General features: G+C 39.1%; 2 protein-coding genes across 2 annotated transcripts in view; one reads left to right on the top strand and one right to left on the bottom strand.

Annotated features, from left to right (window-relative positions):
• Positions 1 to 1,805: 1,805 nt before the first annotated feature.
• On the bottom strand, positions 1,806 to 14,205 carry kpna5 (karyopherin alpha 5 (importin alpha 6)). The gene is made up of 14 exons (XM_079893766.1): positions 14,116 to 14,205; positions 8,488 to 8,621; positions 8,207 to 8,308; positions 7,387 to 7,486; positions 7,212 to 7,306; positions 6,991 to 7,122; positions 6,794 to 6,882; positions 4,824 to 4,923; positions 4,505 to 4,668; positions 4,333 to 4,411; positions 4,113 to 4,238; positions 3,898 to 4,025; positions 3,105 to 3,283; positions 1,806 to 2,644 (listed from the first exon to the last, which is right to left on the bottom strand). The coding sequence occupies exons 1-14, from the start codon at positions 14,117 to 14,119 to the stop codon at positions 2,457 to 2,459; spliced, it is 1,620 nt and encodes a 539-aa protein (XP_079749892.1). The 5' UTR covers positions 14,120 to 14,205; the 3' UTR covers positions 1,806 to 2,456.
• The window catches only part of zufsp (zinc finger containing ubiquitin peptidase 1), an 8,290-nt gene continuing 6,718 nt past the window's right edge, over positions 14,122 to 15,693 (top strand). The window contains exon 1 of the mRNA XM_079893765.1: positions 14,122 to 14,337. Within this exon, the coding sequence (XP_079749891.1) occupies positions 14,206 to 14,337 (132 nt within the window). The 5' untranslated portion in view covers positions 14,122 to 14,205. The remainder of the gene's footprint in view (positions 14,338 to 15,693) is intronic.

The following is a 15,693-nucleotide window of genomic DNA, read 5'->3' as shown; positions in this document are numbered from 1 at the left end:
ACATTAAATTGCTTCAAAATAACTTTTATCTTATGAAAATGTGTCCATAAATCTTGCGTCAATTCTGGTACGTATCATACTTTGCTATAAATTGGTGGAATTATCTCCCACAACTATGGAAGATACAGGAAATAATTTTTTCCCCACTGATGAGATCTGAAGCACTGAAAGGTGTGCGTGCTCTCTCTGAGAAAATATTTTAATCTAAAAAGTTGTTACACTAAGAGTTTTGTAAAATGTCAAAATTGTGCTAACACAGTATCAAAAGGAAAAAGAAATTTATCACGGATCACACAGTGGGTTTTAATCATGATTTCATTAGTGCCATGTGCTCTTAGCATTTATACTGGCAGTTTTTGGCTAAAAAATTTAAAATGGTCAATTCTGTTACAGGCAAACCAAGCTAGAGTAACAATGTTGACAGTATGTAACACAATTGACAGTAACAGAGTTGACAAACAATACTACAGTATTGTTTGTCAATTGTGTTACATACTGTCAACATTGTTACTCTAGCTTGGTTTGCCGGTCTCATCTTACAATAAGATAATGGAAAGAATTTCTGTTAGTGAACAGTTTTTTCCTTAACTTTTTGAAATGCAAAATGCATCTCCAATTATAGAATCACTCACAAGTTCAGCTGTTTAAAACCGTTTTTGGTCATGACTCGAGGCTGCGCTTCGCAAGAAAGCAGACTATGTTCAGCAAGGAGGACTTCTGCACCTTATTGCTCAATTAATCCACAGTACACTTATTTAAATGTGTAACAGAACATTTTATTTCCTACATTATTTCACACAATATCAACATTTGTCCTCGAGGAAAGCAATGATCTCCTCTCTCCTCTATACTGAAGGGTTGTACCAATGATAACTTAAAACACAATGGGTTTTTTTTTTCGTATGCAAAAAAACAAACAAACCCAAACTTAGAAAACATTGTACAAACATGATAAATTTTACAAAACTATACACAATTGAATGTGCTTGATAAAGTTTAATTTTACAATCTCAATGATTTTTTTGTAAATATACCGACTTTCCATTATTATAACTCTTATTTGGATCAAACTTGTTTCAAAGGAAAATGGGTGCAAGTGATTTACGGGCAGAACATGAGGAAGTAAATAATCACACCAAAAACAAAGAACAGAGGAACTTTGTGCCAGACAGGTTTCATGACAAAGGCAATCTTCTGCATGTAAAATTCAGTTGAAGCGATTAAAAAAAGAAAAAAAATTATATAAGTTCCTTAAAGGAATCTTGAGCACTAGTGGGGGACATATGAGAAAAAGTTCTTCGAATGAAGAATGCTATAAAAGACGCTTTCCTTATATTAGTATTTCACTGCACACCAAGACCATTTCACTGAAAAACTTCTTCCTCCTATCCTCAATGTATATATAATATACACATTTCACTACATCTCAACACTTTCTAACATGTGACATTAAATAAATCAAATTAAAGCCAGTCAGCACAAAAAGAAACACCACTTCAGGTGAGATGAGAAACCCAATGATATGCATACATACAAACAACTGCATCTTGGTGATCTTGTGACCACACTTAAATAATTTCATGCGACGCTTTTAACGCATTAACAGCATTAGTAAAGTGGGTGCTGAGAAGAAGTGGGCTATGTGCTGGTCTCCCAACAGCCGGAGCCCACAGACCGGTTCCTTCCAAAGAGCACAATAAATACGGCTATCAACCTCCAAGGTCAGCAGTTTGCTGCTAGTTAACAAAACGCCAAAATAAATAGTGTAACTAGGCTTGACATGCCCTCAGGATGGATGCACTGTGAACAAACACAGTGGGTGTGATGGAACATGAAGTCAAGGAATACATACAATGCAAATGTATCAATGCAAATACATTAGTTACTCTGTCTGGCCAAACACTACAATAGACCTTATGGTTTCTGCCACCTCACAATTACATATTTGTTTGCATAGAAGCATTTGCTTAGCAAGAGAAGAGAACTGTCAGAGCTAAAGGCTGGGTGTTTGTCAAACATTTTGTTTTCTGATTGAAGAGGTAGTTTCACATTTCTCAAGGGACATGGAGTAAAGTTTACTTTACAGGACACCAGTGCCAATGTCTAATAATAACAACAACATCAACAACAATAATAATAAAAGCAAGATGCTTTCTGTAAGTCTCAAATGGACTTAAACTACAGACTCTGAGCTTTGCCCTCCTTGGTTCACCTCACAGATCTTCTCTCTCGATAAAAGAGCTTGGAAGATGGGCAGGATGGAAATAGAAGATTTAGTGGGTTGGGTTTGGGGGGGTGCAGGTGTCATCTCTGCTGTGAGTAGCAGGTCCGGGCCTCCGTGTCTCGGAGCGAGGCTGGAGCGGAGGTCCTGCGCTGCAGAGAGGGAGGGAGAGGAGACTCCAAGCAGGATGGAGGAAGCAAGGCCTGAAGATTGGCCAGTAGCACAGGTGTAAGGGTTAGAGCTGGAAGCCCTCCATCGGTCCCTCAGGCTGCTGGAAAATGTACTGGCCCTGATTCTGATCCACCTGCGGAACGATGCTAGCGTCCTCCTCCTCCACCCCGAAGTAGTGCTCGATCAGGTCAAAGGCCTTCTGGTAAATCTCCTGGTTCTCGTGGCTCTGCAGGAACTCAATCTTGTCTAAGCCTGAGTGGGAACATCAGTCAAAATAGAAACAAAAAAGTGTTTGCATGAATGAAAAGCATGACAATTCAAAATGTTTACATAATTAAAAATAAAATAAAAAAATAGGCCTGCAAAAAACAGCAGCTAATCAAACACAAATATGCTATTATTTAATAATAATAGAATTATAACTAACAATAATAATGTTTTCAAGTATAAAATATAATAATATCCACCACCACCAACCTGATAATCATATGTTGTTCCATTAGTTTTCCAGTTGTTTGAGATTATTGGATAATGATTTTTAAATCATTTTCTAAAGATTCAATTGCTCACAAAAGTAAATATTTTAGAACTTAATTACAAATATTTATAATGTTGATAATGTTGAATTTCTAAACCTGGAAATCAAAATTCTCAGAAAAAAAAATAAAAAAAAATGCTTAAGGTGACAAAGTATGCGGTGACGCATGCCTACCGTAAGCCTCTTCAATGAGGGCACAATAAGGGTTGAGGCCCGATCCGTTCTGTTTGGACTCTTGTTCTCCCAGTCTAAGAATGTTCTCCAGACCGTTCAGAGCCACCTGCACAATCTTGGAGTCCATCACCGTGAGCAGGTCACACATGGGCTTTATGGTGTTGAGAGAAACCAAGTACCTGAGTGTAAAACAAAACATTACAACCATTTAAAAAGTATGCTTTAAACCCCAGAACACATAGCTTTCTCTCCTATAATGTACATGTAGGGTTAAACATAACATATCTAAAATTTAGTAATTTAGGACTTCTTGGATCACTTGGATTTTGTTTTCCTGCATTTTAACATGATTAATAGTGTTCATGTTTTTATTATTAAGTGAAGTAAATGTGTTAAATTGTCAGCCCTAGTATTTCCATAAGCACAAAAAAATATTGTATAAAAAAAAAAAAAAAAAAAATCACCTTCATGATGACTATTACTGCCATCTACAGGCCAGAAATGTATCATGCACTTTGATCCTACTCAGTGGTTTAATGACTGTTATTAGTCTAACTCAAATCCCTTCATAATTACTAAGCTCTTCGAGTCCTGTCTTAAGACAGATTATGGGTAAATGACAACCTGAGGCAGCATGTGGGTGGTTTACAATGCGTTACATAAGCAAACTAAGATCAACATTCTCAGAACATTCGAAAAATAATGAGCGTCAATGAGTCCTCCTCAATAAGAATTAATCCTTTCAAATTCCTAGAATGAGGTAAAAAGCAAAGCAAGAGAGCCCACAGTGCACCTCATCTGCTCCGGCGTGCCTCCCGAGGTGGCGTTGGTTATTGCCCACGCGGCCTCCTTCCTGGTGCGGAACTCTGCTTTTTGCAGAATCTCGATTAGCACTGGGAATATGTTGGCATCGATCACCGCCTGTAACAGAAAGAGCATCAAGCCACAGGTGTTCAGATACAATGTGTTGTGTAATAATCTTCTAGTGTCACAGTCTGGCTGAAGCACCTGGATTTGCACTCTGTTCCCAGCAGTGATATTGGAGACTGTCCAACAGGCCTCTTTTTTGATGGATTCCTTCGGACTGCTGAGTAGATGGAGCAGGCAGGGCAGAGCGGAGCAGTTCAGAATCACCTGACATAAGACAGAGCAGCACAACAGATCAGAAAACTGCTCCTATTGTTTGACTATGTGGACAACTTAGCATGTCACAAAGGAGCTACACTACCTGGGTCTGAATATCATCTCCTGTTACAATGTTCCCCACCGCTCTCAGTGCAGGAGACACCACTTTGTAATCACTGTGCCTGTGAATGGCCAACACACATGGATTTTATGCCTAAGTCAGTGGTAAAACAGACACAAGGTTTATTGCTTGTGTTAGCATGCCTGTTCCTCACATGAGCAACTCCACCAGCCTGCGGCACACGCCCGAGTCAATTACTGTCTGGATTTTGTCGTTGGGTCCATCTGACAGATATGAAAGTGCCCAGCAGGCATCTGCAAGAACATCAGGATCACTGCTGAAGAGCAGTCTGGAGAGCACGCTCAGACAGGGAGACACCTGTGTAGCAGGAACATTTGCTTGTTCAAGTATATGTATCATGTTTACAGAGGAAAAACGCTTGATAGAACAAAGAGTGTGTTTGTGTGCATGACTGAAATGTGATAACTTTCCATTTAGAATGTGGTTTCTCTAGAACTGGTTTGCGAACTCACCTTTGCAAAGTCCGGAGGTGGATTTTTCCCTCTGCACAGGTTGGACAGCGCCCACACGGCGTTCCGGGTGGTAGTGAGCCGATTTGATTTGGCAAGCAACCTGCAAAGACGAGGGGATTGGGGAGAAATAAAACCGATGTACTTCACAATCAGACCACTAGATGGGGGTCATTGGGAAAATCTTATGTAACAGACAAACTACCGCTGAAAAAATGCCATAGCACAGTGAAACATAGGCCCATCATCTCAAGTAACAAAGGACACACCAGCAATTTGAGAGTGGGAAACATCAGAATGACATGAGGAAGTGAGGTTTATTCAGTGTCAGCTGTTCTTATAAGGACATGGCTCGTAATCAAAAGACTTCAACAAGATTTTAATTCTTTGAACACGGAGAGATTCCATGATTTTTAACCCCTTTAAAATCCATACAATGAGAGAAAAAAAAAGTAAGAACAGGAAGGTTTTTTTTGGAACCTAGAAAATAAACCAAAGTGTTATGGTTCGAACTGTTAGCTTGGTCCAGTTAGACATCTGGGGGCGCATTACAGAATACAGATACTAATGCCGCGTTCCAGGCAACCTGTAACCCGTGTTTTTCCTACTCTTAACTGGAAGTACATCGATCTAGTACGAGTTCACGGGTGGGAAGTTACGGGTTTTACTGCCGTTCCAGTGCACTTTCACGGGTATAAGGTTGGAAAAACACGGGTTACAGGTTGCCTGGAACGATGTACTCCCAGTTACGAGTTGGAAAAACACGGGTTACAGGTTGCCTGGAACGCGGCATAACTTTAGAATCCTATCTGTTTGGTAACCCTAGCAATTTCAGTTAGACCCTCATTTAGGACAAAAGCTATTACACAATGACATTTCTTAAGTGCAAAATCTTATCTTAACTACTGATAGGAAAAGGGTATTACAGAAGCATCCTAACTCCACAAAAAATCCTAAAAACTGTCTTAACTTTAGTAACGACGACAGTGGAGGACGAGAGAGGAAAAGGCCTGGCTTATTTTGCGTTGTTTAGTTTAGTTTATGTGTGTGGCAGTCAGCTGTGAGGGGCTGCCGCCTTTACTTTTGTTTTGTTTAATTATTTTATGATTGTTAAAGTTGTTAATTGTTCGCCGGTTCCCGTCTCCTTCCCACAACAACATACCTTCATTACAACCACTTATTTTGTTTCTTCATTTTAATCTCTAGACTAGAGTTTTTCTAGTCTTGAGTTGGAGATGGAAACATGTAAGTAGCAGCCTAATGTTAACATGGCCGATCGCTCTAATATTAATGTTAACCTAGATAAATGTGCGCTTTATTTGTGTTTGTGCGTTGTGGAAGCTAAATTAGTACCACGTTTACTGCATGCTTAGCTTAATGTGCATTTCCTGTACTGTGGAGATGACGAGTCAGAAATCACTAGTTTATTAATAAATTGTTCAAACGTTCAGTCTCTCTGCTGTTTTTTCCAACACATTCATAATCATTACTGTTGCCGTTGCGCTGCAGCAAGCTGTGTGTGCATGCTTGAGTGCTTAATTATAGTTTAGTGAGTATTTCTCTGTAATGTAGAACAATGTAACAATATTCTTTCTCAGCTCCGAAACTGAAACCAGTTTCCGATGCCACTCCATATATTCAAGTAATTAAATTAGATCATAAACTTCAGACTAGAAAACTTTGTAGTCGGTGGCAGCCCTAGTTAACGATGTCCAATTTGTTTGAAGGGCTCTTTTAAACCGACTTATACTTTCCATGTCTATATTTAACATCACAGCTCAAAATATTTGCTTGTTCAGAGTTTGGAACTGTGTGCGTTTATGCCATTTTCATGACATTAGGGATCTGCAAATATGTAGGGACCTGCGCTATTGAGATAACGAATAGCTTCCAGCAGGTATTATGCACTTCTTTAAAAGCAACGAATATAAACGCATGCAATTGCAGTTTTGGGATGAGTAGAAGGGACTCACTGCTGAAGAGAGGGCAAGATGCCACAGTTGAGGACATAGTCTCTGCACTCTGCATTATCCCCGGCAATATTTCCTAATGCCCACACTGCCTGCAAAAACAGTTATACACAACAGATCACTTTCATGGTGCTGTGGAGATCTAATAAACCAGCTATTGGCTGAAAGGCATGAACTAGGTTAAAATCTGCAAATATCACCTGCTCTTGTACATCCTCATACTCTGAGTTGAGCAGCTCTATGAAGATAGGCACGGCCCCTGTCTCAATGACCACCTTGGTGTGTTGGAAGGTCCCTGAGGCAATGTTGGTCAGGGCCCAGGCTGCTTCAAACTGGTAAAAACAAGCAACAATACCATCTTAAAGCATGGCTGTAATGGCAATTTAGCTTTCAAAGGGCTTGTAATATGACATGTTCTTACCTGCAGAGTGCAGTTATCACTCCTTTTTAGGAATTCAACAAATCGGTTGACGACACCAGGTGTGAGGATGACCTCATCAATGGGAGGATTGGGCTCTGAGGGAAATTAATAACATCTTAATCTTTAAATGATTGTAATCCTTGAATCTATGAGACTTAGGAATGAAGACACCAACCTTTAGAGAGTAACTTTCTGAACTTCTGAGTGGCTATGAGCTGCTGGTCTGGATCCTCAGAGAACATCATTTGTATCATGTCTTGGGTTATAACTCCTTCCTGCACAGATTGACACAATAATGTTCATACTAGATGTGCTTTTTTAGTTAAAAAGGTTTAAAATGTACCAGGAAAATGGACAAAAATGTGCCAGTATTGGTTTTGTAATGCAAGATGTAAATGTGTTTCCACAGAAATATTAAGCAGCACAACCGTTTCACATTTAACACTGGTATCAGAAGAACATTTTCTTGTGCACCAAATCAGCATATCAAAATGATTTCTGACAGATCATATGACATTGAAGAGCAATGGCTGCTGAAAATTTAGTTTTCCCAATCAGAAAATATAAAAATAAAATCAATCAACATTTTAAAATGTATACAAATGGAAAACAAACTCATTTTAAATAGAAATAACTTTTCACAATGTGTGTTAAAATGTATTTTTGCACCCCCAAAAAAAGTGCAGCCTTTGGAGTATAAAATATATATGACTTGATATGATTAAGTTATATTAATATAATGATATAATTGATATTACATAATTCTATAACATGCTTCCTTATTACACAACATTTACAGCTGTGCAAGATTTAAAGTGCTGTATATAGTCAATTCAATATGCTTATAATTATGATAATAATATAAATATTTAAATATAATAAATATGGCAACCATGCCAAAAGTACTGACACTTATGTCTGTTCTCTGTGAATTTGACTGTAATCATCTGTGTAAGGGAAAGATTGTTAAGATATTGTTTGACTGGATTACTTACACCTGATACAGGTACAGTGGAGCTGATATCAGGGTCTTGAATGGGGCATTCAAGCATGGACTCATCACCAGGTGGTATAGACACATTCCTCCTCTTGAACAGCTACAGAGAAGATATAACAATTTAATTTCCTATGTACATTGAACTGATATGTTAAATAAACAAATCCAGTAATATAACCCTTCAATATAAACAGTTTTATTACATAATGTACAATCAATCCTTCATAAACAAATGCAACTTAATGTGTTTTGTATAAAGAAGAAACAATGATGGCAAACCTGCTCCTCCCTCTTCTGTTTACGGAGCTGTATCCCCTCCTCCTCTCTCCGTCTCCGCATTTCCTGGGTGTTCAGGGCTTTATTCTTGTAGCTCTTCATTCGATAGTTTTCTTTGCCCGGGCTTGCCATTGCATCTTCAGATTAGAAAAAGGAATGAGGTCAGATGCACATTCTGATACTCAATTTCAGTTATCTATTCTGCACATCAACTTTAGAAATGCATACAAGATAGACATAACTGGTTGAGCCAGTATGCAATTCACCTCATAATTTGAGCCAAATAGCATGTGAAGACCAAAGGAATGGTTTATCTGAAAGCAATTATGGTTGTCACATTGTCAATACAAGCATTTCCTGTGTAACACCAGTGCTAACTGACACTTTGCATGCTGAACTTCCTTCATTATCCGTTTAATGTTCTTCTTGCTCAGCTTCTTTAAGAACACAGTTCAGAACAGTGTTGGGTGTAATGCATTACTAACTGTAATTAATTACTGTACTTTAAAGGAATAGTTCACCCAAAAATGATAATTCTGTCATTATTACTCACCCTCATGTCGTTCCAAACCTGTAAGACACTCGTTCGTCTTCGGAACACAAATCTTTTTGAGGAAATCTGAGCGATTTCTGTCCCTCCATTGACAGCTAAGCAACTACTATTTTGAACTACTTATTTTGAATGTTTTATTCCAAATTCTCTGAAGAGACATGATCACTTTATATGATGAACAGATTGAATTTAGGGTTTTATTTACATAAACATTGATCAGTGAACATAAACAGAAGCTCAACCGAACTTGCTTGATGCACGAGAACAAACCTCATTGGTTCTTGCGGAAGCTCAAACGTGCTGCGTAACCAAGCGGCAACCTGCTGTCTGTTAGCTGTCACATCACCTCACCTCAGCTAATTGACCCTTCGCTAAGCCATGCCCGAAAACCGCCACAGGCCAATCGTGGCTTAGCAACCATAACTAGGCGCGGGAGGTCTGGCAAGCTTTCGAGCGAGGGAAACATGCCGAAGCGTTGTGCGTATGGATTGTGCAAATCTGATACCCGGTATCCTAAAAGTTTGGACGGGTGGTGGAATATTTTCCCTTCCTGAAACCTAAGGGGAGAAATGCCGGGCATGGATCAAGCAGTGTGGGAGGCCCCATTCACAACTAAATGTCGACAGGATTAACAAAAACACAGACGTTTGCTCCACGACGTGTGAGCAGTAGCCTGACACGCTAAAAATATAGCCTAAGCGGGAGAATGTTATCATTGCAAAGTGGTCAGGCTAATGTCTTGTGTTTATTCCACAAGATTTATGGATAAGCTGTTTGATTTATAATTATTAGATTATTTTTAAATTCACTTACCCTGCTGTGCATGAACATAGCTGTTCCTGAATTTGTGTTTTCCATTTGAATGGTCAGCGTATGAGGCGGCGGCTGCTTGCGCTGGGACCAGGGTTATTATAGTTTTGCATTTTTCATTAGTTTTTATTTTTATTTCGTTTTGACTTTTTGTTTTCAAATTCAGTTTAGTTTTAATTAGTTTTTAAAGTAGGTTTGCTAGTTTAGTTTAGTTTTTATTTTTTGAAAATGCTTAGTTTTAGTTTAGTTTTTATTAGTTTTAGTGTTAGTTTTAGTCTTTTTTTGTAATTTGGGTTATTTGTCAGGGGCAAGATTCAAAAAAGTCGGAAAAAGTATTGTGTAATAATAAAAACATAATACAATTTTAGAAAAAAATTCACACCCCATTGAAATTCCTTTACCTCTTACAAAATCCACACGCTGTACCAAAAATCTACACATCTTCTATACAGAATTCACACCCTATACAAATACCACAGCTGTACAATTTTCACACCCTATACTAAATTTACCCTATGGGGAGAGTGGGGTGATTTGTGCCAGGGGGGGGGGGAAGTAGTTTCACCCCTTGTTTCTGGAAAACCATAGAAGAAATTGGTCATGTGACCACATAATTTTGAAAAGCAATCACTTTTACTCATCCTCCAAAGAAGAGAGACACATGGCATGAGAGTTAAGCACATTTTAGTGCAAAAAAACAGTTTTTTCCCTTTCAAAGTAAAATTTCTATGATTAAGGTTTTTTGATTGTAGTGTCTGAAAAATTATAGACAAGTTTGAAAACATTTCACACATGTTTTAGTGCTTTAGTAGGCTACACAATGAGTCTATACAGTTAGCATGATGTTAGCTCTTAACTGCTGGATCATGCTAGTTTTTCAAACTTGTGGGTCCGGGGTGATTTGTGCCAAAGGGCCTGGGTTAAGTTGTGCCAGATCCAGACCACCTAGACCTACATACTCACAGGGGATAATCTTGAGAAGTGAGGAGATGGGCATGCCTCATCATTGTTTGACTTAGGCCTTCCTGCTATTTGTTTAATTTAGCTAACACTGATTTCAGTTTTGAGTTTGCACTACATTATTAAAGAGAAGTTTTATTCCGTTTTTAAGTGGCCTATGTCACAATAGTATGTTTAGAAATTAGCCTAGTCACTTTATTCTTATATGTTACATAATTGACAGACAGCGCTATGTCAACAGGCATCTACTGCCAAAGCCTTTTTGCCTGAAATGAGTCACAAATATCATATATTGTGTTGCTATGGTGCTCTAAATGGTTGCTAGGGCGTAGCTTGATAGCTTCACAATGATCCTGAGAGACTGATTGGTCGTCTGAGTAAAATGAGCCCGCCCCCTTGTCTCTATGACACTGTGATCCAGAGTTATGTTCAATACAAAATCCCTATGCAATTGACCATAGTAGGAAAAACGCATGCTATGGTTTTCCAGGGTGACAATATCTAAAATAAACCTTAAATGAGTAATTTTGTATTGAATTTGTCTTGCTTTCATATAGCATTACAGTTCATAACATTAAAATGTTCTGTTTTACTTCAGAAATCACTGGCACAATTTACCCCAATGTATTCCCCTAAAGGCACAACTTACCCCGCACCAGGGGCAAGTTGTGCCATGAGACCACTTTTTCCCCAAAAGCTATATTTCTGAAACTATTTATTTCAGATCCAAAGTTATTGTTCTCAGGGATGCACCACATCCTGAAATATATGTACATCGTTAAGTTGAAGGAATTACTGCCATGGCCTCACTTTAAAGTCACTTTGAGTAAAAACTGGCACAACTCACCCCACTTTCCCTACAGTCAATAGCCTACTCATCTGGATTGAAGCAGCAAACATTAAGTGTAAAAGTAAAAAAATGACATAACATTATTTAATATTTGAATCAAAGCTTATATAGTGTTTTGACATCGACAACCACAACCAAAAAGTGCATTTTACCTCAAACTTGCGACTAGTTAACTTTCTAAAAAAAGGCGCAATCGCTTCTCGGGTCGACATTAACACACTGACAAAATTATATTCAGAATTTAAAATATTTTGATACCACTTTTTAATGTGTGATTGTAAGGTGTTCACGAGATACAGATACTAACCTTTAGCGAACTTGCTTTCAACATCGAACGAACACTCGACTCGTTCTCATGGAGACGGTGTGCACTGAGGGGCTGTGTGTGTGTGTGTGTGTGAGTGTGTGTGCGCGCGCGCATGTGAGAGACGCATGAGTGACAGAGACGGAGGGAGAGCAGGGAAAGGAAATGCAGCTGAACGAATACGCTGCGTGTTTTAAATAGCGTTAAAAAATGAAAGACCTTGACAAAGACGAAAACTAAGGACATTTACTCTATAATTTTATTTTATTTTAGTTAGTTTTGCCAAACACACATTACAGTTTTAGTTAGTTATCGTTTTTTTGTAATGCCTCGTTTTTATTTTTATTTCAGTTAACGACAATGTTTTTTCCCACCTAGTTTTCGTTTTTTCGTTAGTTTTCGTTAACGATTATAACCTTGGCTGGGACCTATAGGCCTTAGCTTCAATTGGGATGAAATTATTCTCTAATCAGTTCCATATTATGTCGTGGATATATCCCTCGAATGCATACTGCAGTCCCTTTTGTCTTGCTCTCTCAGATATTTCACCTGTTCGCCAAAAATTACTAATTATCTCCTTAGAAATGTCTGACACCGGTGCATACATACTGTAATAGACGTGCCAGGCGCAAAAGCTTGTCAGGCGTAGCAACAGTAACTAAGGAGGGCGGGGCTTAGCAAAGGGTCAATTCTAGACGGTTAGGGTCTCTGCCATGTTTATGCTTTTTTTCGGGATTATTTCTTACAATTATCAAATAATATGGCTTGCTATGCAGTTAACTGTACTAACGGACCATCCAAGAAGTCCGGGCTCCATTTTATCCAGTGAGTGAAATTCTAAGATGATTTTATTTATTAATTTATTTGTAATAAATAAATGTATTTATTAAATACCCGCGTCCCGCCTCTTTTTCAAATATACGGGAGTGAGGGACTGCCAAGATAGGGACGGCCGGGTCCGCCCACTTTGGGCTTCAAAAATGCTCTTCAGAAACCTACGGGTGATGTCACAGACGCACCATTGTTTTATACAGTCTATGTGAGTAACACAAGAGAATGAACCTCATTGGTTCTTACGGAAGCTCAAACTTACTGCGTAACACACGGGAATGAACCTCATTGGTTCTTGCGGAAGCCCAACGTAACACACGAGAATGTACCTCATTGGTTCTCGCACATCAAGCGAACATAGTTGCGCTTACGTTTACCACAACTGATGTGTGAGTTGATGAATGTGTTATGTGAACAAAAGCCTAAATTCAATATGTTCATCATATAAAGCAATCGGGTCTCTTCAGAACATTTGGACTAAACCGCTCAATTCATATGGATTAGTGTTATGATCTCTTTATTAACTTTTTAAAGCGTTAAAGTGGTAGCCTAGTTGCGTAGCTGTCAAAGGGAAAGAAATCTCTCAGATTGAATCAAAAAGATCTTCATCTGTATTCTGAAGAAGAACGAGTCTTACATCTTTTGTGTAACACAGTGGAAGAAAGAAAAATCATTCAGGTTGTGATTGGAACAACATGAACACATGAAGACAGCAGTTTCATTTTTAGGAAAAACTTTCTATTTAAGGTTCAAACCATACGTCCATCTTCTCTACCTTATAAATACTCGGTTTAGACAAATGCAGCACTTGTAAACAATGCTGTTTTAATCGGATCAGCTTGTTATGTATGAATATGGGAGGACTGGACTAATACAACACATACATTTTTACCACACACTACATAAGCAATAATGGTGCTCATTAAACGTATAAGCCTGAGTGCCAACATTGATACCACACAGTTAATTTGGCTCGTCAAACAACTGCATGTTCCTGGTATCCATCTATTTCCGTTGCGCATTAGAACATATTTAGTGTGCAATAGCTGGACAGTTGGAACCAAGACCATACAGGTCACAATTCAAATCAGTCATATAAAGCTATAAACACACTTTTAATACGTTAGAGGTTTATAATCACTTAACTCCAGCAGGCTTTCCCACTTTCATCCTAAACTGTGCTCTATGCTAACATGCTAACCGTGTTGTGCTAGCTTGGCATAAACGTCAAAATGTTCAATTACTCTTCCTAAGGGCCATGTTACCTCATTCGCTCCCTGAAAAGAAAAGACATTTACATCTTAGATAGTGTATTCTTCTCACCCATTAGTCGTGGTTCGGAGAGGGAAACGCTGGTCGTGTGTTTTTAAATTTCTCTCAAGACCCTCCCGCGTTCATCCAGCTGAGGGCAATATGGCGTCGACTGTTGGCGTGAACGTCACTTCCGCTGCTGTTTCCGGTTTTCATGAGCGGCCTCATTCAATAAAAATAAATGGAAAGCGAAACGGGTTATTGCTCAAGTCAACATTTCTACCTCTAAAAAAGGTAACTTATTTTGCATTCAAATAGCGATTTCGAGATTGTTTCAGAGTGGATTTTTGTTGTTGTGCAGTCAGTAGAAGAAGACTTTTACATGTTATATATGTTATTGTTTGTGTTGCAGCTTTATTGTCCAGTTTTGTTGACAGACTCGATGCATAATGTCGCGTCTTAGTAAAATCCAGGTCAAATAGCCGCCTCTTGGAGTTTTGCTATTAGCTGATAATGACATTTTAAATGCGTCCCTTACAAAAATATACCAAGCTAAACATATCTGTTTCAGTTATGAGCTTTTGGCTGTCGATTGATTGTCACATAAATAAATGCGATTATAATTTCCTTTATGGCTTTATAAACAAACGTTACACAGGAGTATAATAACATGAATTGTACATATTATATACAAATAATTGTTTAATAGTATTTATATTAAGATATTAACCCATTTAATCCCGAATTTTTCTCAGAAACAAAAATATCCAAATCATGTGTCATTAGTATCCCTTTGAAACAATCAATCATAATTTTTTTAAATTTTCATGGAAAAGTGTGTGAAAAAGTGTGTTTTATGATCGGTCACAATTGTGACCGGTGGGATACTGTGTTGTATCAACCATTGGACAGACTGAATATAGGTCTATTTGACCTGTGCAGTGTGTTTGTGTGTGTGTGTGTTTTTGTGTGTGTGTGTGTGTGTGTGTGTGTGTGTGTGTGTGTGTGTGTGTGTGTTTTTGTGTGTGTGTGTGTGTGTGTGTGTGTGTGTGCGTGCATGCGTGCATAAGAGTGTATAAAATCCTTAAGATACTATCTTGAGGCCACAAGATACTATCTTGAGGCCACGGGATAGTATCTTGAGGCCACGGGATAGTATCTTGAGGCCACGGGATGGTATCTTGAGGTCACGAGATGGTATCTTGAGGCCACGGGATACTATCTTGAGGCCACGGGATACTATCTAGAGGCCACGGGATAGTATCTCGAGGCCACGGGATAGTATCTCGAGGCCACGGGATAGTGTCTCGAGGCCACGGGATAGTATCTCGAGGCCACGGGATAGTATCTCGAGGCCACGGGATAGTGTCTCGAGGCCACGGGATAGTGTCTGGAGGCCAGGGGATAGTGTCTGGAGGCCACGGGATAGTGTCTGGAGGCCACGGGATAGTGTCTCGAGGCCACGGGATACTGTCTCGAGGCCACGGGATAGTGTCTGGAGGCCACGGGATAGTGTCTGGAGGCCTCGGGATAGTGTCTCGAGGCCACGGGATAGTATCTCGAGGCCACGGGATAGTATCTCGAGGCCACGGGATAGTATCTCGAGGCCATGGGATAATGTCTGGAGGCCACGGGATAGTGTCTGGAGGC

This window comes from Squalius cephalus, assembly GCF_949319135.1.
Source record: "Squalius cephalus genome assembly, chromosome: 15".
Lineage (NCBI taxonomy): Eukaryota > Metazoa > Chordata > Actinopteri > Cypriniformes > Leuciscidae > Squalius > Squalius cephalus.
This window is presented reverse-complemented; position numbering and strand designations above follow the sequence as displayed.

What these genes read in the sequence shown, in the direction of transcription:
- kpna5 (XM_079893766.1), bottom strand. An exon ending in ATCTTGCCCTCTCTTCAGCA is followed by an intron (nt 4,924 to 6,793) that starts GTGAGTCCCTTC and finishes TCGTCTTTGCAG; the next exon opens with GTTGCTTGCCAAATCAAATC. An exon ending in GGCACGCCGGAGCAGATGAG is followed by an intron (nt 3,284 to 3,897) that starts GTGCACTGTGGG and finishes TTTTACACTCAG; the next exon opens with GTACTTGGTTTCTCTCAACA.